The sequence below is a fragment of the Haliotis cracherodii genome, unplaced genomic scaffold, assembly GCF_022045235.1.
Source record: "Haliotis cracherodii isolate W230 unplaced genomic scaffold, xgHalCrac1.p SCAF_4, whole genome shotgun sequence".
NCBI lineage: Eukaryota > Metazoa > Mollusca > Gastropoda > Lepetellida > Haliotidae > Haliotis > Haliotis cracherodii.
This window is the reverse complement of record NW_027266297.1, coordinates 13,574,765-13,596,327: the sequence shown is the minus strand read 5'-3', so window position 1 is coordinate 13,596,327 and position 21,563 is coordinate 13,574,765. Positions and strand designations below refer to the sequence as shown.

General features: G+C 43.3%; 3 protein-coding genes across 3 annotated transcripts; 1 reads left to right on the top strand and 2 right to left on the bottom strand.

Moving 5' to 3' along the window:
• Positions 1-4,192: 4,192 nt before the first annotated feature.
• Positions 4,193-10,202, bottom strand: LOC139478188 (cell adhesion molecule 2-like). Its single transcript, XM_071260552.1, has 6 exons — positions 10,157-10,202; positions 9,025-9,146; positions 7,946-8,111; positions 6,593-6,760; positions 5,071-5,202; positions 4,193-4,266 (listed from the first exon to the last, which is right to left on the bottom strand). The coding sequence occupies exons 1-6, from the start codon at positions 10,200-10,202 to the stop codon at positions 4,193-4,195; spliced, it is 708 nt and encodes a 235-aa protein (XP_071116653.1).
• An 807-nt stretch (positions 10,203-11,009) lies between these two features.
• LOC139479286 (uncharacterized) lies at positions 11,010-12,465 on the bottom strand. The gene is made up of 2 exons (XM_071262148.1): positions 12,439-12,465; positions 11,010-12,227 (listed from the first exon to the last, which is right to left on the bottom strand). The coding sequence occupies exons 1-2, from the start codon at positions 12,463-12,465 to the stop codon at positions 11,010-11,012; spliced, it is 1,245 nt and encodes a 414-aa protein (XP_071118249.1).
• Positions 12,466-13,175: 710 nt separating this feature from the next.
• Positions 13,176-19,847, top strand: LOC139478655 (cell adhesion molecule 4-like). Its single transcript, XM_071261218.1, has 6 exons — positions 13,176-13,218; positions 15,718-15,848; positions 16,595-16,769; positions 18,141-18,320; positions 18,992-19,123; positions 19,750-19,847. Exons 1-6 carry the CDS (start codon positions 13,176-13,178, stop codon positions 19,845-19,847), a joined length of 759 nt encoding a protein of 252 aa, XP_071117319.1.
• Positions 19,848-21,563: the final 1,716 nt, after the last annotated feature.

The following is a 21,563-nucleotide window of genomic DNA, read 5'->3' as shown; positions in this document are numbered from 1 at the left end:
TGCCATAAACACAATAGTGTTTATCTAGGTGGTGGGTCAGTCTAGACTGATGTGCTCAAACAACACATGCAGCGACTTATGATTCATGCCTTGTGTAATCAATACTGTGAATGACGTCCGATGTAACGTTTAACAGCGTTAATGACCTCACCGGCGAGATTCCTGTCATTGGTACAATGGCTTTATTAGGATGCATTTTTAGTTTTAAAAGGTAAATTTTGTCCGAGATAAATTAAGGGATCAGATAAATAAAATTGGTTTCCCTACTGAACATGACATTATGATACTGTGACTTGACAAGTAACATTCTCACAGCCATATCTTTCAGCCATTATCTTCAAATATCCAAACTTTAAGTCAGTGATGTACAACATCCCTCCTGCATCCTTTCACTCACCTTCTACCTCACCTATATTATCTGGGTCAGTTACAGTGAAATCTCAACCTTCCACTGTGGCTTTGTATATTGCAGGTCCGCCTTATCTACAACCCCTAGCCGCCCTCCCCCCCCCCCCCCCCCCACACACACACCTTATTGCGTAAAACCACTCACTCACATACTAGTATATATATCAAATTTAACTATGAAGGGGGGGGGGGGGGGGGGGACACATTTTTCCATTAAGCGAGTTGCGTCCAGGATTCGCAGAATTTGAGTTCAAGTATCCCTGAGTAGATCTGTTCACAAACTTTGGCGTATCAGTGTCCACAAATAACTTCCACCCGTAAAAAATATTGCCTGTGTAAATGTATGGTGGAAAACTCCTTGTACAAACTGTTACAAGGGAATAATTCCCCAAGCTAAAATTGTAGCAAAGGTACAATTTCACTACGGGAACAGATACCCTTTGCTAAGGGTGTGCGGTATTATCGGCATATCGGTAAATTGAGGTTCCTTCTTTCCTAGATACGTATCACATCATATATTTTTCATGCTTAGTATATCGGATGATTTGAAATAGCGACTTTTATTATGTGTTTCATGTAAGACACTTGCTAAATACCTAAATACCCGTGCTCGTGGGTTTCACCGAAGTGGTAAACGTCTTAGACCTGCATCACTTCGGGCTTTCCTCCCACATTAAGCTGACACGCCGCGATATAACTGGAATAATGTTGAAAGCGGCGTTAAACCCAACTCACTCACTCACTCACTCACTCCCGAGGCAAGAGCGTTAACAGACTATAAAAGTCCAGTTTTCACGTGGAAACTGGACTTTTATAGTCAGTTAACTCTCTTGCCTCGGGAAGATGCCCGAACCTCCGAGGGCTTTTCATCCACAATTAATTATACCACTCATGAATGTTGCAAATATCTGCTTAGAACAGACCAGGGAATCTACATTGTCTTCAAATTTCAATAATTTCAATGAAATCATGCATACAAATTGTCAAATGAACGTTTATTTAAAAGGAACATTCATCTATCAGTCTGAGAAGGACTGAATTTTGTGTTTGTATTCCGTTCAGTCTCAATGACAGAATATCAACAAAACTAAAAACGATAATTTATTTTAACGACAGAAAGTGTAGAAATGAGGTCCGGGTTTACTTAATGACATGAGGGGGCACGGGTGGCCCAGTCGTCTACGGCGCCGCGATTCGCTGTGCAGAGTTGCGTCCCTTGGGCACGCCAGAAACCTATGATTGTGGGTTCGAATCCCGGTTCGCCCCGATTATGTTTCTAGGTTTGTCAGTACCATATCCGTGCTCGTTGGTTTCACCGAAGTGGTAAACGTCTGAGACCTGCATCACTTCGGGCTTTCCTCCCACATTAAGCTGACACGCCGCAATATAACTGGTATAATGGTAAAAGCGGCGTTAAACCCAACTCAGTCAGTCAGTACTTAATGACATGACCTCAATGAGTGGATGCACACTAGAGAGATACGTTAACTGAAACGTTTTCCATGTTTTTGTATAGCGTGATGTATCAGTGGAATAATCAACACTTGTTTAAGGAATATGACAAATGGCCGTTGACATTTAAACAGGGTGAGACAATTTGCAGTATATTGTTTTCAGTATGGCAATATCAAACTGATTGTTCAACAGCGGAAGTTGAGACAACCCAAGATGACACCAAAACTGTCTCGGCTGGCAGGTTTCGCGTGTATGGCAAGTCTCATGACATACTGGTGAGGTGAGGTGAAATGGGGTTTAACGTCGCGTCCAGGATTATTGCACTTATATAGCGACGTGCATGTACGTGTGTGTGTTTGTGTGGCTGCTTGTACTAGTCGGGACTGATGCCGATTTATAGTGCTAGCTCACTGAGATACCAAGCAGCAGTTTAACATGAATACCCCACTCAGACACATACTGACTCCGAGCCGACCAGTACTGTTTTAACCCCTTAATCCCGAGCGCCAGACAGGGTAACCACAATTACCATCTTTTAACGTCTTTTGGTATGACGCGGTCGGGGATCGAACCCCGGGCCTTCCGCTCTCCGGGCGGACGCTGTACCACTAGACCACGGAGGCGGTCTCATGACATACTGACAGCATGACAGTGTCACTATGGAAACCTTTCATACAGCTGTTTCATGGGTAACATTTTTCGACGTGAACAAAATCCCTATTTTTCTGAGGAAAGCATTTTTTCTGATGAAATGATGCATATGTTTAAAGAAGAATGTATGAGTGAGTGAGTTGGGTTTAACGCCGCTTTGAACCAGTATTCCAATTAAGACGGCTTGCCAGCTTGACGTGGAAGGAAAGCCCACACAGGACCATTTGGCAAGACACCCTACAACTGCCCTAAGCCATGAGTGAGTGAGGAAGTCAGTCAGTTGGGTTGGTACAGTATTACACTTTTATGACTACTCGTCAGTAAGATGTGGGAGGGAAGCTAGAAGTGATGCAGATCTTAGACGTTAACCACTTTAGTGAAACCAACGAGCACGGGTATGGTTCTGAAAAACCTTGAAACATTATCGAGGTAAACCGGGATTCGAACCCGCAAGATTTCTGGTGTGCAACTCTGCACAGCGAATTGCAACAACTTACATAAAAGACACAAACAATAGGAGTTCAATGTAGACCATTATGTTTATTCATGTACTTCCCAAGGCACGTTAAGGTGATGTCTTATCTGAATGAATCATTTTACAAAACGGTGGCCTGATTCTTGTAAGAATTATTGAGTTGATGTAACTGAGATATTAATATCTATCCTGAAACAATAGGATGTGAAATCACAGCTATAATCATACCACAGACTTCTGCCTCGGTACAGGCGCATCCGGTCATAGGAAGCAACACGCGCCGGCGAAATTGTCATAAAGTTGGCGTCATAAGGGGAGTGTCTAGTCGCCATGTTCAAAGCATACTCAATTACCCAGTGTATTATACCCATTCTCATATGATGATTACCCTTGACTCATTCGCCACCATAACTTCGTTTTGAAACTGGTTGAAATGAAACTCAGCTACATCACCTCTCTCGGCTCGACTTCCACTCTAGTCCATTCTAACTATGTTCTGATTCGATTAAATATGGCGGGCTGGTTTAGGGGAGGTCGCAATTGTGAACGTGTATCGATGCCGAACTTTAAAAGAGCATTAAAAATAGGCATTTTGATTGGTTGTTGATTTCAAGCTCAGTGCTAAGTTAATATTGATAATAGGATGGGTTTTTACGTCACTTCCGAAACGAAGGTATGGTCGCAAATGCATTCATGTTGTAATAGGATGGCGATATATGTATGATACACTTGATAATCGAGGATGTTGTCAAGTCGAGACGTTGTATTTAGTGGCCTGTGTTAAAAGAAACATTGTCTCTGCTTGATGGAGTCCAATAGTTGATGACCCTCCAACATTTGCGTGGGGTCAAGTCTTGACTGTGGACCCCATCTGATAAACACTTTAAACGTTAAGGTAGCGGTCAAACATGTAGGCGTCTTGAGACTTACGTCAAACGAGCTTGTACAAGTGTACTGCCTATTATCAGAGACCATATACTCTATTATATGGTCTGTGCTATTATAGGCGTCACAGCAGGAGAATACTTTGTGAAGATGCATGTGACAATTGTTCTAGCCTTCAGATAAATGACTTTTTGAAAACTTTAAATAAACCTATTTCTATACCGAACGACATTTCATTCCGATCTCGTGTTGCCATGGAAACCTCACGGATGTCGTCTGCTTGTTGGTTTCACCGCTCATGCGCGTAACACCCAGTTACTACCATAGGAGAAATGAAAGAAACGCTCCAAACACGATGATAAGAATGTTCCTGGTTTGAACGGGTCCTCCGCCTGTAAAAGAGACATTATTATTATTATTATTATTATTATTATTATTATTATTATTATTATTACCATCCGCGCTTCCGTGATCCAGCCCACCTAATATTTTGTAACTATTCCACTACATATCAGAATCTTTTCACCTTTCAAATATTCCACTGCATGAACTACATACACAATTGGAGGGAAACTCCTTAAAAATATAATTCTACTGCGCCTAAATACTAGTATATGGCAATAGAAAATTAAATTTAATTCATACCAAGCTAAGATGTATGAAGAAACAATTAAATTATGATTTATACAGAAGAGGCATTATCAGAGATTCAACGTTCTTCTGTGGGGGTCCAGCCCACCTAATATTTTGTAACTGTCCTCAAGTACCTACCTAGATAAGAAAATTAACAATGTGAGTTTAACTTTCTTTACATTACATATATATGGTCCTGCCGCACATTCATGCTTCATGGAAATCACATCAGTCGAAAGCTAATGTACACGGGTGCTTTGAAAGGTAGGATTAAAATTAATAAAATAATGAAAAATAAAATGCCAGCATTTTTGAATGATTTCGAGGAAATAGTTCAGCCTATCATAAGTATACTCATGCTCATAATTATTGTCGCCCCCTTAAGACGCACATATCGTGGGGCTGACAAAAAATAAAAGCATGTGTATATTTTAATTGGGTTCGAAATATTAAAGATTTTCGCAGCATGCGCAGCGTGTGAACCAGTTGTGCGTATCTTCAGTTTAAACACACAGAACCGCGTGACAGAACCGCGTGACAGAACCGCGTGTACATGGACTCACTGCTGAGCACCACGACGAGATCGGCCTCCATGGCTCTGGACAGTCCAGTGTACTCCAGCTGACATCGGAATCTGGACGACTGGTCATCGTTGGTCAAGCGCACTGGCAACACGCTGTAGGCATCCACGTACCCTGGAACAACGGCAGTGAGAGTGTGAAATAATATTCCACTACATATCAGAATCTTTACACCTTTTAAAAATATAAGTCTACTGAGCCTAAATACTAGTATATGGCAATAGAAAATTAAATATAATTCATACCAAGCTAAGATATATGAACAAACAATTAAATTATGATTGATACAGAATAGGCATCATCAGAGATTCAACGTTCTTCTGTGGGGGTCCAAGTGAAAAATCATACGTGAATTGTATGCTCGACAACGCAATGAATTGTTAACAAGTTTTAATAATATAGTTGTGAACAAAGTTCCGCTAGATCAAATTAGTGTGTATGTGAATACGGAGCTCTCAGTGACTGTGAATCAGTGTGCAGTTAACTACGTTTATAACGAACACGCTTACATCGAACTGACAGATGTAACGAACTATTTCTTAGTCCCGTCCATTTGCTTAAAACGAAATACGGTCATGACGAGCTACAATTAGTGGTCCCTTTGGGTTCGTTATAACCGTAGTTTACTGTTATATTATGTTCAATGAAGTTCGATTGTTTATTATCACAGATTCCATACTTTGTAATATCCTACTTACGACTAATCATAAATATTCCATTATGCTTCTCTGCCCCTTCTTTCTGCCCATACATATATTGTAATTGGATGCTGTGTGTGCGCATGCGTGCGAGTGTGCGTGTTTGTGTACGCGCTTGTTGTTTAACGCCCCACTAAGCTTTTTAAGCTATATGACTGCCTGTAAACAACCGAGTCTGGACAAGACAATCCAGTGATTGATATTATGAGCAACGATCCACGCCGTTGGGGTTCGTTGAAACGAGCGAATTTTCTATTGTAACTATTGTCTTTTGAAACAAATCGGATGTTTTTTAACTTCTTTTGAGCATTTTTTGTAACGTTCAAACGGCACTAAAGTTACACGTACCTGTAGTTTATAAAGACCTCGGAAATACATGTAATATAAAACTACCCCTGCATGATGTCAGTACTAACCATAGCTAGATGTCGCTATATAGCTTACATAATATCGATGCGACGTTAAATTTTAACTTACTCACTCACTTAACCCATAGCTAGATGAACGTATAACGTAAACTGTTACGACTTAAATATTTACAAAGCGAGTGTATGGGCCTTTACAGATGGTCTTGTACAGTCCGAAAAAGATGGTCGTGATTCATGGTAGTTAAAGAAAGCGATCGACCGATACCCAAAGACTGGAGGACCTAAAGTAACACTTGATCTAAATACGTCACAATGGCACACCGGTGTTATAACTACCATTTCGAAACAAAAACTGATAAAAGAATCTAAGCCTCATTGTAAGATAACCAGCCTTTGGAATGCGCGTCTGATGACTTCATCCAAAGGTTATCCCATTACCTGATGTACCCGATGTGTAATACACGGGCGTGGCGCCGTACAGGAGGTCGTCCTTATACCAGGCGAAGTTAGGCGCAGGGTTGGCGTGCGCCGCCTTACATGTCAGGTTAGCCAGCAGCCCAGGGATGGGCGGGCTGCTCCAGTACAAGCTCACATTAGTGGGTAGATCTGTAAGAAAGAAGAAGTCTATGAGTATTGTTCTGATTATGCCATTCCAATTGTCACAGACGCAGATCACGATGCAGTGCCTGGAAACTAATAATTTAATTCTGTTTTTTTTTTTGTTTACGCCGCACTCAGCAATATTCCAGCTATACGACGGCGATCTGTAAATAATGGAGTCTGGACCAGGCAGTCCAGTGATTGACATCATCAGCATCGTTCCATGCAATTGGGATACGATGACAAGCATCTACCAAGTCTGACTACCCGATCCCAATTGTCGCCTCTAGTTCACAACAAGCATGGGTTGCTGAAGACTAATTGGATCTTCACGGGTAAATAACTTTATTGGCTGTGGTTATATGATATGACAAACAGGGTTATTCGTCTATTTGAAAAACTGATGCATGCTTTCCTAACAAGATAGTCACATCGATACATATGCTTCATTAGTTGTGTCAAATAGGTGAGGTGCGGGGTTTAAGGTGGCGATCAAGATTATTTCACTTATATAGCGACATGCATGCACGCGTGTGTGTGACTGCTTGTACTACTCCGAACTAATGCCGGTTTTATAGTGCTAATCTTCTGAGACACGCTGCAGTTCAACATGGCAGCCACAACTCAGACAGAGTATACTTCCCCAAAGCCGACCGGTCCTTGTTTTATCCCTTAAATGCCGAGGGCGGCACGGGTGGCCCAGTCGTCTAAGGCGCCGCGATTCGCTGTGCAGAGTTGCGTCCCTTGGGCACGCAAGAAAGCTATGATTGTGGGTTCGAATCCCGGTTCCCCCCGATTATGTTTCTAGGTTTGTCAGCACCATACCCGTGCTCGTGGGTTTCACCGAAGTGGTAAACGTCTGAGACTGCATCACTTCGGGCTTTCCTCCCACATGAAGCTGACACCCCGCGATATAACAGGAATACTGTTAAAAGCGGCGTTAAACCCAACTCACTCATTTAAATGCCGAGCGCCAGGCAGGGAAAATACATTTACCATTCTTAATCGCCTTCTGGTATGACGCGGCTGGTATCGAACCACCGACTTCAGCTCTCCGGGTAGATGCTCTACCCACTAGACCAAGGACAACTTAACCGGCAACTACTACTACTACTATTACTACTACTACTAGTAGTAGTAGTAGTACTATGTTTTAGTATAAAAAACATGCATTCAGCTGATACAACTCACCGACAACGCTGAGGTATGCCGTCTTCGTCAACGTCCCTGCGTCACAGACGTAGCCCCCCTCATCCGCTGTGGTGACCCCCGAGATGGTGAGGTTATACGCCCCCACAACTTGGTATCGACTGGACCCGACCACGGTAGTGTCTACAGTTAGCGGGGTGTTGTCACTCTACGATAAAAGTAATATTGTATTATTCTCGACCAACGGTCAAATCCAGCCTGTATATAAACATACAACTTAGTATACACAAAGTAAGAGTATTCCTGACATATATGTGTGTGTGTGTGTATGTTTGTGTCGTTTAACTATTCCGCTGTTCCTTCCTTCACACACTGAACACGTACAGTCTATATAATCACACCTTTCTTTATTAAAGAATGCTTGCGATTTACATTATATATTATGTTATTTAAAATGTGCAATTATACCTACACATGGCTGCACATAGCATTAGGCCCTCGAAAGTACAAGAAGTTCTCCTCTCACACCCTTTCTGTAGGGACACACCCAGCAACATAGCAGACAATCCAGTGACTGACATTGTGAGCATCGATCCACGTAATTTGGATACGATGACATGCATCAACCAAGTCAGGAGCCTGACCGACCGATCCCGTAAGACGCCTCGTACAACAAGCAAAGTAGCCTTTTACGGCAAGGATGGGTTGCTGAAGACCTATTCTACTTCGGATCTTCACGGGACGGTTAGGCCAATGAGCATTCAGATCACATCGGCAATAATTCTCGTGAAACATGATCCATACCTTTGCCGCCATCTACTTTTCACACGTAACTTTAATGTCATGCAAAGAGTAGGGCTCCTCTGACTTCCGTGAATTATATACGGTTCATTTCATAACTTGACTTTGAAAAAGACACGGGTCACTTCCACACCGCGGAGCCTGACCATCTGATCCCGTTAGTCGCCTCTTTCGACAAGCATGGGTTGCAGAAGACCAATTCTATCCCGGACCTTTGTAAACGTGGCCATATGTAGTCATGGGTGATGGAGGAACATTGTGTTTACAAACCCGTGAAGTATCGACGATGTATTGAACAAGGGACAACATGCTGTACATACCTTTTTCCATTTTACGGACTCGGAGGTTTTCCCAGCCACAATGCATGCGAGGGTGGCTGTCTGCCCTACCCCCGCCGAGGTGTTGTAGGGGGCGATAGTAAACGATATGGCGGCCATACTCGCTGGAAAAAGCCAGGTACTTTTAATTAGGACAGATTCATATCTATCAGTTACGAGAATAATGTTATTTCAGTCGTAAGGATTTCATACCATTGGTTTATGACCAACGGGACATCTTGATAACAGGGCAACGGGGAAATCGGGCAACCGGGTAACAGGGCAACTGGTTACAAGAGCGACCTGATGGTACGAGACCAAAACAGCTTTATTTATGTTAAACAGGCAGAATGGACGACCATTCCTGGAGTGAGTGGGTTTCATACTATTGGTTTATGACCAACGGGGTATCTTGATGACAGAGCAACGGGGAAATCGGGCAACCTGGTAACAGGGCAACTGGTTACAAGAGCGACCTGATGGTACGAGCCCAAGACAGCTTTATTCATGTTTAACAGGCAGAACGGATGACCATTCCTGGAGTGAGTGGGTTTAACGCCGCTTTTAACAGTATTCCAGTCATATCACGGCGTGTCAGCTTAATGTGGCAGGTAAAACTCGAAGTGATGCAGGTCTCAGACGTTTAGCTCTTTGGTGAAACCCACGAGCTCGGATATGGCGCTGACAAACCTAGAAACATAATCGGGGCGAACTGGGATTCGAACGACCATAGGTTTCTGGCGTGCCAAAGGGACGCAACTCTGCACAGCGAACTGCGACGCCTTAGACAACTGGGCCACCCGTAGAACAACTAGTCTAGACGTTGCAGCATGTTACTTGGTTCTCATAGTTATTAACAGAAACAACAGCCCCAACTACGTCCAACACAAAGAGTATATATGTGGGCAGATTATAACCATCAAGCTTTGTTTTTCAACACAAGTTCCAAAACTGTAACAATTATTGAAGTTTTAACATATATTTGTCAAAGGGTATTTCGTATTGCTCTGTGTAAATACTACACAGATACTAAATGCATTTCATATGAGCAGGCAACGCACTTCATAAATGCCACATTGATTATATGAACCGAAATACAGGTAGATTCATGGTTCAAGTCCCATTAAATACTTACAATGGACAATCGCAAGACCCACGATGATGCCGGAGAGACCTATCATGCTGTTTAATTGAGCTTGACCCGCTGTTCAGTGAGGACTGTGGTCAACTGTAAACTGACCATTGTCCATGGCTGTTATATACCCTCCCAGGGCTAGCACATGATACACGCGCAAGGTGTGTCTGTACGGATGACACACCCAGCATCGCATGATTATCCTTGTTTGTTGCGCCTATTCGTCCACGGGAATTAGCCTGCTCTGGGGAGGTATGGCTAATAAATACAATGTCATTGCCACGACTATGGCGTATTAAAATAACTCATTGTTGATCATGACCAAACAGAGAATTTGTAACCCCTAGCAAACGTTCACACTAGTACATGTAGCTATCAATGGAAATAGAAATATATGTTTAGATTTGTCTGTCTACTTTAGAATAAAAGTGACAGTTTTCACGAACTATTCGTGTAGCGAGATATTTTGGTGGCAACATGGCGATGTGAAGAAGGCATGTTGGCGAGATTAAGCATGGCCAGGGAGTGAGGCAGAATGGCAACAGGTGGGGTAGGATGGCGACGGGTGGGTCAGGCTGGTGAGGGGTGGGGTAGACTGGCTAGTGGTGGAGCAGGATGGCGACTTGAGGGATAGGACGGCTAGGGGTTTGGTAGGCTGTCGAGGGGAGGGGTAGGATGACGACTGGAGGGATAGGCTGTCGAGGGGAGGGGTAGGATGACGCCTGGAGGGGTAGGCTGTCGAGGGGAGAGGTAGGATGACACCTGGAGGGGTGGGCTGTCCAAGAGAGGAGTAGGGTGACGACGACTGGAGGGGTAGGCTGTCGAGGGGAGGGGGAGGATGACGACTGGAGGGTTAGGCTGTCGAGTGGAGGGGTAGGATGACGACTGGAGGGGTAGGCTGTCGAGGGGAGGAATAGGATGACACCTGGAGGGATATGCTGTCTAAGAGAAGAGTAGGGTGACGACTGGAGGGGTAGGCTGTCGAGGGGAGAGGTAGGATGACGACTGGGGGGGTAGGCTGTCTAAGAGAGGAGTAGGATGACGACGACTGGAGGAGTGGGCTGTCGAGGGGAGGGGGAGGAAGACGACTGGAGGGGTAGGCTGTCGAGGGGAGAGGTAGGATGACGACTGGGGGGGTAGGCTGTCGAGTGGAGGGTGAGGATGACGACTGGAGGGGTAGGCTGTCGAGGGGAAAGGTAGGATGACGACTGGGGGGGTAGGCTGTCGAGGGGAGGGGGAGGAAGACGACTGGAGGGGTAGGCTGTCGAGGGGAGAGGTAGGATGACGACTGGGGGGGGTAGGCTGTCGAGGGGAGGGGGAGGATGACGACTGGAGGGGTAGGCTGTCGAGGGGAGAGGTAGGGTGACACCTGGAGGGGTAGGCTGTCGAGGGGAGAGGTAGGATGACGACTGGGGGGGTAGGCTGTCGAGGGGAGAGGTAGGATGACACCTGGAGGGGTAGGCTGTCTATGAGAGGAGTAGGGTGACGACGACTGGAGGAGTGGGCTGTCGAGGGGAGGGGGAAAATGACACCTGGAGGGGTAGGATGACGACTGGAGGGGTAGGCTGTCGAGAGGAGGAGTAGGATGACGACTGGAGGGGTAGGCTGTCGAGGGGAGGGGTAGGATGACGACTGGAGGGGTAGGCTGTCGGGTGGAGGGGTAGGATGACGACTGGAGGGGTAGGCTGTCGAGGGGAGAGGTAGGATGACACCTGGAGGGGTACGCTGTCGAGGGGAGGGGGAGGATGACGACTGGAGGGTTAGGCTGTCGAGGGGAGGGGTAGGATGACGACTGGGGGGGTAGGCTGTCGAGGGGAGGGGTAGGATGACGACTGGGTGGTAGGCTGTCGAGGGGAGAGGTAGGATCACGCCTGGAGGGGTAGGCTGTCGAGGGGAGGGGTAGGATGACGACTGGAGGGGTAGGCTGTCGAGGGGAGGGGTGGGATGACGACTGGAGGGGTAGGCTCTCCAGGGGAGAGGTAGGATGACGCCTGGAGGGGTAGGCTGTCGAGGGGAGAGGTAGGATGACGCCTGGAGGGGTAGGCTGTCGAGGGGAGAGGTAGGATGGCGACTGGAGGGATAAATAATATATTCAATTTTAGTTTCATCATTGACTATACATATTTAAAGAAATAACCATAAACGTAGCACTTTGTGTCCTATATATGAACTGGCGCAAATGAGACCCAGCGCGAGCCCCAAAGACGACGATGCTTGAATAAATTTGGGTAGTTTCAAACCAGAGAACATTATGACTCGGTAAGTTTTTTGTCCAAGGATACGACAAAGTGACATGCATGGTGTGGCATCTTGAAACGCAAGATTTAAAATGATTATTAGTACTCTGAACGAATTGGGTGTTCTTTAACTTCATTTTAGTAGCATTTATGATTAATGGTCATTGCATAGATAGATACATGTCTACCTACCACACGTAGGTACCTATCTATCACTCGTAGATAGATAGATAGATAGATAGATAGACAGACAGACAGACAGACAGACAGACAGAGGGACAGAGGGACAGACAGACAGACAGACAGACAGATAGATAGATGAAGATTAGGGGATGTCGCATTGTTAGTGTGTTTTCGTATATATGAACATATTTCCTTCTGACGAAAATACAACTTTAATCTAAATGAATCTTTTCTCTGTTTTCATTTCTTCTTCATTAAATAGAAAATGGAATCAATTATTGTATATTGGAATATTGGAATCAAACTTCACATCATTCAAGCGGAAATGGTATCCGACATCACGAAGTCACCGCACTTAATACAACCAATACACTGACAACGCAATACAATGTGAAATAGCTGTATCAATGGGATTCGCTGTTCTGGTTGTGGGTGCGTGTTTAATGGCTTCGTAATTAGCGTTGCTAGAAATAAGATTAAAGTGTTGATCCTCGTCGTCCATAATGACAGATTGATGTTTGCAGAAGTGATTCAAGGGATTTCACGTTCTTGTTAAGGACAAAGGTTTGTATTACAGGGATGGCCCTTCTCTTAATGCGATGAACACTATGGCCTGTCGACTGTGCTTGCTCTGTTTCACAGGTTAGTTTAAAGTTTGTGTTATCATCCGTACAATATTTAAGAATATGTAAATTTTGAAGTGAAGTCTTTTATTTGTACTAAGGCCGATGGTCCATATACATACAATACATACATTTGAAATAGTGTGGTACATGAAAAAAGGTAATGTGAGGTACAAATTTACAGATTTACAGGCTTTTCATAATCACGTCATAGCTGTAATAAAAGTATTTACATGTTTTCCAAGTAATTGTTTACATGAGGATGACAGCAGCATTTTAAATTTATGCATAATTGGATCATGGCAAAAAGTTGTTGGTAAGTACAGTTGTCTAATATCGTTGTAATATTCACATTCTAAAGTTAAATGATATTCAATCTCTATACTTGTTTCACATATGGGGCAGAGCCGTAAACGTACATCAATATCTGCCCATCTACTTTCGTTTACCTTAAGTCTTAGTAGCCCGACTCTAAGCCTTATCATATCAATATTCTTCATTACATATTTGTGCGATGTATATTTTCACGATCAAAATCAATTTCTGAACTCAGCTCAACACTTTCTTACTACTTCAGAGCATACAATGATATATGCAAATTGAACCCGTGAAGATCAGGGGTAGTATAGGTCTTCAGCAGCCCATGCTTGCCGTAAATGGCGATTATGCTTGTCGTAAAAGGCGATTAACGGGATCGGGTGGTCAGGCTCGCTGACTTGGTTGATGCATGTCATCGGTCCCAATTGCGTGGATCGATGCTCATGATGTCAATTACTGGATTGTCTGGTCATGACTCGATCATTTACAGACCGCCGTCATATAGCTGGAATATTGCTGAGTGCGGCGTAAAACAACAAACAAACAAACAAAAATATGCAAATTGATATTGAGGATGGCACTGACAGGTAGAGTGAGTGAGTGAGTGAGTTGGGTTTAACGCCGCTTTTAACAGTATTCCAGTTATATCACGGCGTGTCAGCTTAATGTGGGAGGAAAGCCCCAAGTGATGCAGGTCTCAGACGTTTACCACTTCGGTGAAACCCACGAGCACGGGTATGGTGCTGACAAACCTAGAAACATAATTGGGGCGAACCGGGATTCGAACCCACAATCATAGGTTTCTGGCGTGCCCAAGGGACGCAACTCTGCACAGCGAATCGCGGCGCCTTAGACGACTGGGCCACCCGTGCCCCCCTGACAGGTAGAGAGTACGCAATTAACAGCAACTGTTTTTATACATTAATATGACTTCATAGTTTTCAAATAAATAGCAGGGGGCACGGGTGGCCCAGTCGTCTAAAGCGCCGCGATTCGCTGTGCAGAGTTGCGTCCCTTGGGCACACAAGAAATCTATGATTGTGGATTCGAATTCCGGTTCCCCCCGTTTATGTTTCTAGGTTTGTCACTCAATCACTGTGGTTAAATGGAGATTATTAGTACAGCATGTAGTGTGAACTGTTTACAAGTGACAGAATTCTCGTAGCGAGAGCGCTGGTTATTCATGCATTCTTACACGAATTTCGTAAAATGAGTATGACACGCTTGCGAGTGTTATACTTTCTTTATCACCCTTCATTTCTTTATCCTTGTGTGCTCCCCTTTAGAAAAATGCACTGGGTGCCGTTGTACAAAGCGATCTAGCGCTAAGCGCTAAGGTGGTCGTATACTTTAACATAGACATTGACAGTCGGTACGCTTTTGTACAACTGCACCCTGATCGGGGCAGCCGTCACAGGAAACCACGATTGTCGGATGACGTCAACAATCTTCAGCTTTTCAAGGTCGTTTCTAGTGCGCCGTCATTCCGGCCTTACGAAACAATAATATTCAAATTAAGGATTGAAGTAACTGTTGTATTTGTTGATGTTCATCAGCTGATGAAGACTGTGCCTCACATGAGCAAATTCCATGATGCGCGATTAGGTGCCTCGCTCTGGCAGTGTGGGTTCGAATTCCGGACGGGACTCAACCCCGAAAAAGTACGAGAATCTGTACTTTACTCTGAAAGTGTTATCCCAAGTATAACATTTGTTACATTTGACCACTTTCTAAATGGCATTGTGTGTTCATAGCTTTCGGCCATGGGAGGTGTGCCAATTTACACTTGTCAGAGGGGTATACAAAGTACGTGATCTAGACTACAAGTTGTCGGACTTTCATTTTTGTGGAAGCCTCGGTGGGTGAGTGGGTTAGATCGCTAACTTTGTGTGCTGGCGATTAAGTGCCTCACTCTGGCAGTGTGGGTTCGAATCCCGGACGGTACTCAACTCACAATAGTACGAGAAAATGTACTTTACTCAGAAAGTGTTATCCCAAATATAACAATTGTTACGTCAGAGAAAACTAAGATCTGACTTTAATAGGATTGTTCAAACTTAGAAAGTAAACATATGGGTAATAGAGAGGTAATATGAAGAAAACACGTGAAACGATATGCATGGAGACGTATGACTATTCCATACGGTGTCACATCACTGCATCGTTCAGCCCTTATAAGGCCTGTGCTCTATTTCTCCAGCTTTCAATCACGTGACCAGCGTCACAATCAACATCGAGCCGTCTAACGTAACGGCGTTTACTGGCGATGACGTTACACTGGAGTGCCAAACTAGGCGTCAAAAACCTGGCGAACTTGTCATCTGGAAAAAGGTAAGGCCGTGTTGTTTGTTTTATATGCAACAGGTTTAGTCACCAGGTAACAATGAAGTGTCGTATACAACTTCATGACAGTGTGGTATTCTGGAGGAGACTGGGTGGATCTTTCTCTGGAAGAGGCTATCAAATACATGTAATGCTATTTCTTGCAACACAGGACATGTATGGAATCCCCGGAGGGGCATTGCCACGATGTCGTGTATTTTAACGCCTGTATTACACATTTTAGATTGGGCGACAATGCGACAACACCACATATTTTGACATTGAAAAATGTCGCCTTTTCGCATTGTCACGCTTGGAAAAAGTCAAAAATATTATTCAAAACGCCACAATGTGACAAATGGTCAAACTATCGCATTATCGCGCTTTGGTTTTTTTTTACGCGTTTTGATTCTTTTAATAAAGGCAACAACGCGACAATGTCCCTTCTACGATTCCATAGAACAATTCTGGAGCAAATTATCTTTGTAAAACAGTTCAAACGCCAATGTTGTAAAAATCACACCACTTTTTATGTCAACAGAAATAAAGTAAGTACATGGAAACACTATATATATTAATATTTATAAACACGCTCTTACATAAGCGTCATGCTTCAGTTAGGGTGTGTTGTTTTATGTGATAGTCACGTGAATGAAACTAGTTGCAATAGGGGTCCCCCATGTGTTGGGTTACATATGGGACTGAGATAAGCCAAGCACTGCAACTTAACTTGTATAGTCTTCACCTTGTTACAGGTTTCAGGCATTAACGAGCAAATCGCCTCCATCAACAACCGGTCAACAAACAGTTACAAGTTCCATATCCGGGACACGTACAACCTTGTCATTCGTGACGTCACAGTTAAGGACGATGGACTGTACCAATGTGACGCAGAAACGAATACGGCTACCGCGTACGTGTCTGTCTCAGGTGCGTCATACAAGGCTTGATTCATCTAACTTTTAAGAAACTGTCATGAATCATTTGGAATTTGAGGCACCATGAAAAATTCAACGAGCAAGTACTTTCTTCAAGTTTGTTTTTGTTTTTTTCAGTTTAAGCGTTTTTTCACACTTTCGACCTTTTCGGTGGATGATATTGGCCTAAAGGGGTTCAAATTTGGTCAAGTCATTGAAATTCAATATTAGGTTGTTGTTTTGTTGTTATATTGTTATTGTTTTGTTGTAATATTGAAGGAAAGATAAATATTTAGATAACCTTCTCAGAAACATACAGTAGACTAAACTGATAATGACCAACAATGTTTGATAGATTTCTTGGATGCAAAATAACAAGGTATACATGGCTTCTGCATTTATTGTTAAAATTGCAAAAACAATATGTTCGACTTATACAATTACTTATTAGGATTCCCGTGAAGACAAGGGGTAGAATAGGTCTTCCGCAACCCATGCTTGCCGTAAAAGGCGATTATGCTTGTCGTAAGAGGCGACTAAGGGGATCGGGTGGTCAGGCTAGCTGACTTGGTTGATGCATTTCATCAATCCCAATTGCGTGGATCGATGCTCATGATATTAATCACTGGATTGTCTGGTCCAGACTCGATTATTTACAATAGCTGGAATATTGCTGAGTGTGGCGATAAACAACACAGCAACCAACTAACCAACGTATTAGGAGAAAATGGAATAGGATCAAACATAGGGTCAGTGCTTTTGGGTTATAACCCCTTGCCGATGACGGAGCAAAATATGGCCCTAGTCCCCTTTGCGTGTTGTAAGTGAGTGACTCTGGTTTAACGCCTTTCTGGGATAAATAGATTTACAGTACATCACTTCTATCGCGACTTGTCAGGAAGTTACGAAGTGCTGCTCGTCGAGGCGTTTACAATTTTGGCGACACTCACGAGTTTGTTGTTAGAGCCGATTAACGAGTGTCATATGGTTACGATCTGTGACTTGGCTAACAACCACTCTTTGGCCAGTTTAAGACAATTATTTACTGCCTATCCTGATATTGCTGACTAGGCATATATTTGGAAATGTTTAATCCGGACGATTTCAATGGGAACTATACTGTCCAAGAAAATGGGGTTTTACTGTATATCACATAATAGTATATATATTTAGTTGTCTCCTTGTGGCAAGGTAGCCAATATTTAAATAGTTTTGATACTATATTTAGTATATTTCGGTATCATATTGGATACTGTAGGTGAACAAACGCTGATCAACTCAGATCATAACAACGTGAGTTAACGTAAACAGTTTATACATTTAAACAATTTTCAACCTTGTGTTTTTTATGTTAAAAGTTGTTTATTGTTGTTTTTTATCACAGTGCCGATGGAAAGTCTAACCTTGACCTCAGACGTGACGTCAGTGTTGCCCAGCGACGGTGACGTAAACCTGACGTGTCGGTCTTGGCACAGCCATCCGCCTGCAGACCTCAGATGGTTCAAAGGACAAAGAGAACTAAATGACGTCAAGAGCGTTACTTCTAAGATATACAAAAGCGATGGTAAAAAGCATCGAATCTTCTGATTTATAAAACAAAATAGATACCTGTTTAAACGTTAAAACGTTGATTATTTCAACAAATGTTGTTCTGCTTCTCCGAGCCCTTTCCGTATGAAGCCACTTTAAGGAACTACAGATTGACCATTTGTTCCTTATCTTTGTTGTGTCCAATTTTGTTGTTGTTTTATTTCTTTGTTGCAAATAAAATCAAGGTATCGCACCAAAGAAAAATGTATGGCATACCTATTAGTCCGACGAGTAGGTAATTGAGGTGAGGTGATATTGGGTTTAACGTCGCGTTAAAATTACTGCACCCATATAACGAAGTGTGTGTGTGTGTGCGTGCGTGCGTGTTGCTGCTTGTACTGGTCCGGACTAATCCCGGTTTCATAGTACTAGCCTACGGAGATACCATGCCGCAGTTCATCATGGCTACCGTGATAAGACACGGTGTACTGACTCCGAGCCGCCCACTCCTTGTTTTATCCCAATACTACGATCAAACACATACAGAGCGTGTTTGTCGATTCTTGTCAAATAACATGTTTGTCTCATGAGTGACCTTGAGTGAAGTTGATATTTTCATGACTGGCGCATTAGTATTTCAGTACTATATCAGAGACCATATAATAGTCTCTGACTATATGTATTATAAATCTAAATACATTTCAGGTTTCGGTGACTGTGAGAGCACAATCACTGTGCGCATGCGTAGCGTCGAAGGCGACATCCCGTTCCGGTGTGTAGCGGATCTTCCCGCCAAACTCGCCATCAAGGAGGTGTTCCTCTTTCCACGCGTCGCCAGTATGTACTCAACGTTTTCAGTATCTGTAGAACTTTTGTGTGCTAACGCCTGTTTTAGTTCTATCCCACTGAGATACCATGCCGCAGTTTAAACATGAATACCCCACTCAGACACAGTATACTGACTCAGAGCCGACCACTTCGTTTTATTCCCAAATACCGAGCAATGAACTTCATTGAAACTAGTACCATCTTTTAATGTCTTTTGGTGTGATACGGCCAGGGATCGAACCACCCACCACCGACGCTCTATCAACTAGGCCACGGAGGCAGTTCTAACCCCTGGGTAGAATGTTGATGAAACTTGTTTTCTGAACATATATTTATATATGCATCATATCGGCATCTATTTCAATATGTCCTCTTTGAAGTATTCTTTATCAGTTGCTTCACTTTGTATTTTTTTTAAATCGTAAGGTTCGGGTCACGGATGTGTCTGGTCCATACTTGACTTTGAACAAGCAGCCGAGACATAGCTGCAATAATGTTGACTTAAGCGTCAAACAACATTCACTCACTCATGGTCGACAACAATATCCCGACATTCCGACTGGATGTACTTCAAGGAACGCCACTTCTTCCTTTGCTGTTACTGAACTGTTCATGTAAGACACTATGTTTGATAGTTTCAGGTGGACAAGAAACACATGCAAAGAACAGCAAGTTGCTCCAGTCGGTTGTAATAACGGCGCTGTCACTGTTGCACCTGCTCTGGTTGTCCTGACGAACATGCACCCAGCACTATCGGGTGCACGTGCATCAAAAGAGGGTATAGTTTATAATTATCCGCTGGCATGAACCAGAGAATTTCATGCCAACTGTAAATTGTCACCATGCAAGATGGACTATAGTATATAGACATTTCCATGCACTGATATACACTCATCCTGTTAGCCAACGTTCTATTTTGATAAATATCCTATGTACCTCCATGGGTTAGTTTCTGAACTTTTGTTTGTTTGTTTGTTGTTTAACGCCACACTCAGCAATATTCCAGCTATATGACGACGGCCTGTATGTAATCGAGTCTGGACCAGACAATCCAGTGATTGACATCATAAACGTTTCTGAAGTGACGTCACCACTACCATAGCTCTATTTCTAACTAAGCACATAATTTATCTTGCTGGTAAGAGTAATTTTACTTGATGACATATTTTAGCATCGTGCTATTATAATCGGGATCAATACGAATCTATGGTTGCCAATGCATTTATCAAATTAGAATGGAGTCACTCAGATATGATACACTAGATTATAGAGGGTGATATGCACTATTACGCTATACGGGGTTTGATCCCCATTTCCTGTCAAGACGTTGTAATACGTGCAATTGCAGTAGTCATACATTTCTGTGTACAGGGTGCATTTGTTGGTTCGTTGTTTAACGCCGTATGTGAAATTTCGCCAGTCGATCCGCGCTAATTACATTAATATTCTGTGCCAAAACTATATTAAAAACAGTCATTTGTAATACAGCGGAAGAAATAGTTTTATGCATTTTTCGTTTAGCTGTTTAATTAATAAATTTGCTTTAAAAGAAACTCGTCAGTCGCATTTTTACATCATCCACGATAGGTGTCGGTGGGAATTGGATCAGTGATGGAGTGAATGTCGTTTTACGCCGCAGCTCGCAATAGTCCAACATTTCAGTCTGTTAAAAATTGAAACTGGACAAGACAGACGAACATTTGAAACTCAATAATAATTAGCGAGAGATGTTTCTGTTGAGCCTTCCGCCGGTATGTAAACATTGGTTAAACACTGGATTATCTGTCCCGAGTGAATCAATTGTGTAAGTTCCAAGCCTTGGCGAGACAGAGAATCCTAAATTCGGACATGCAAGTAGGTTATTCTTTATATTACCCGTAGCCTTTTCCTGAGAAAATGTTGGACCCACGGGTGAAGATCCAATGTCTTCAGAAACCCATGGGGGCGGTGGGGTAGCCTGGTGGTTAAAGCTTTGGCTCGTCACGCCGAAGACACGGGACTGATTCCTCACATGGGTACATTGTTTGAATCCCATTTTCCGTGTCCCCTGCCGTGATATTGCTGGAATATTGCTCGCTCACTCACTCACTCACTCAGAAACCCATACTTGTCGTATGCTTGTCGTAAGAGGCGATCGGGATGGTCAGGCTCGCTGACTTGGTAGATGCATGTCATCGTATCCCTTTGCGTGGACCGATGCTCATGATGTCAGTCACTGGATTGTCTGGTCCAGACTCGATTATTTACAGACCGTCGTCATATAGCTGGAATATTGCTGAGTGCGGCGTTAGACCAAAAAAAAAATAAATAAATAAATGAAAAAATGTAGACAAACGTGGTTTCCCTGTACACGGGTGGAGACAACACAGTTGCGTTAAATCATTTGAGAGGTCATGAACAATTGATGACTTTGTCTTCAATTATCAATCAATCAACCGAAGGCGCAGTC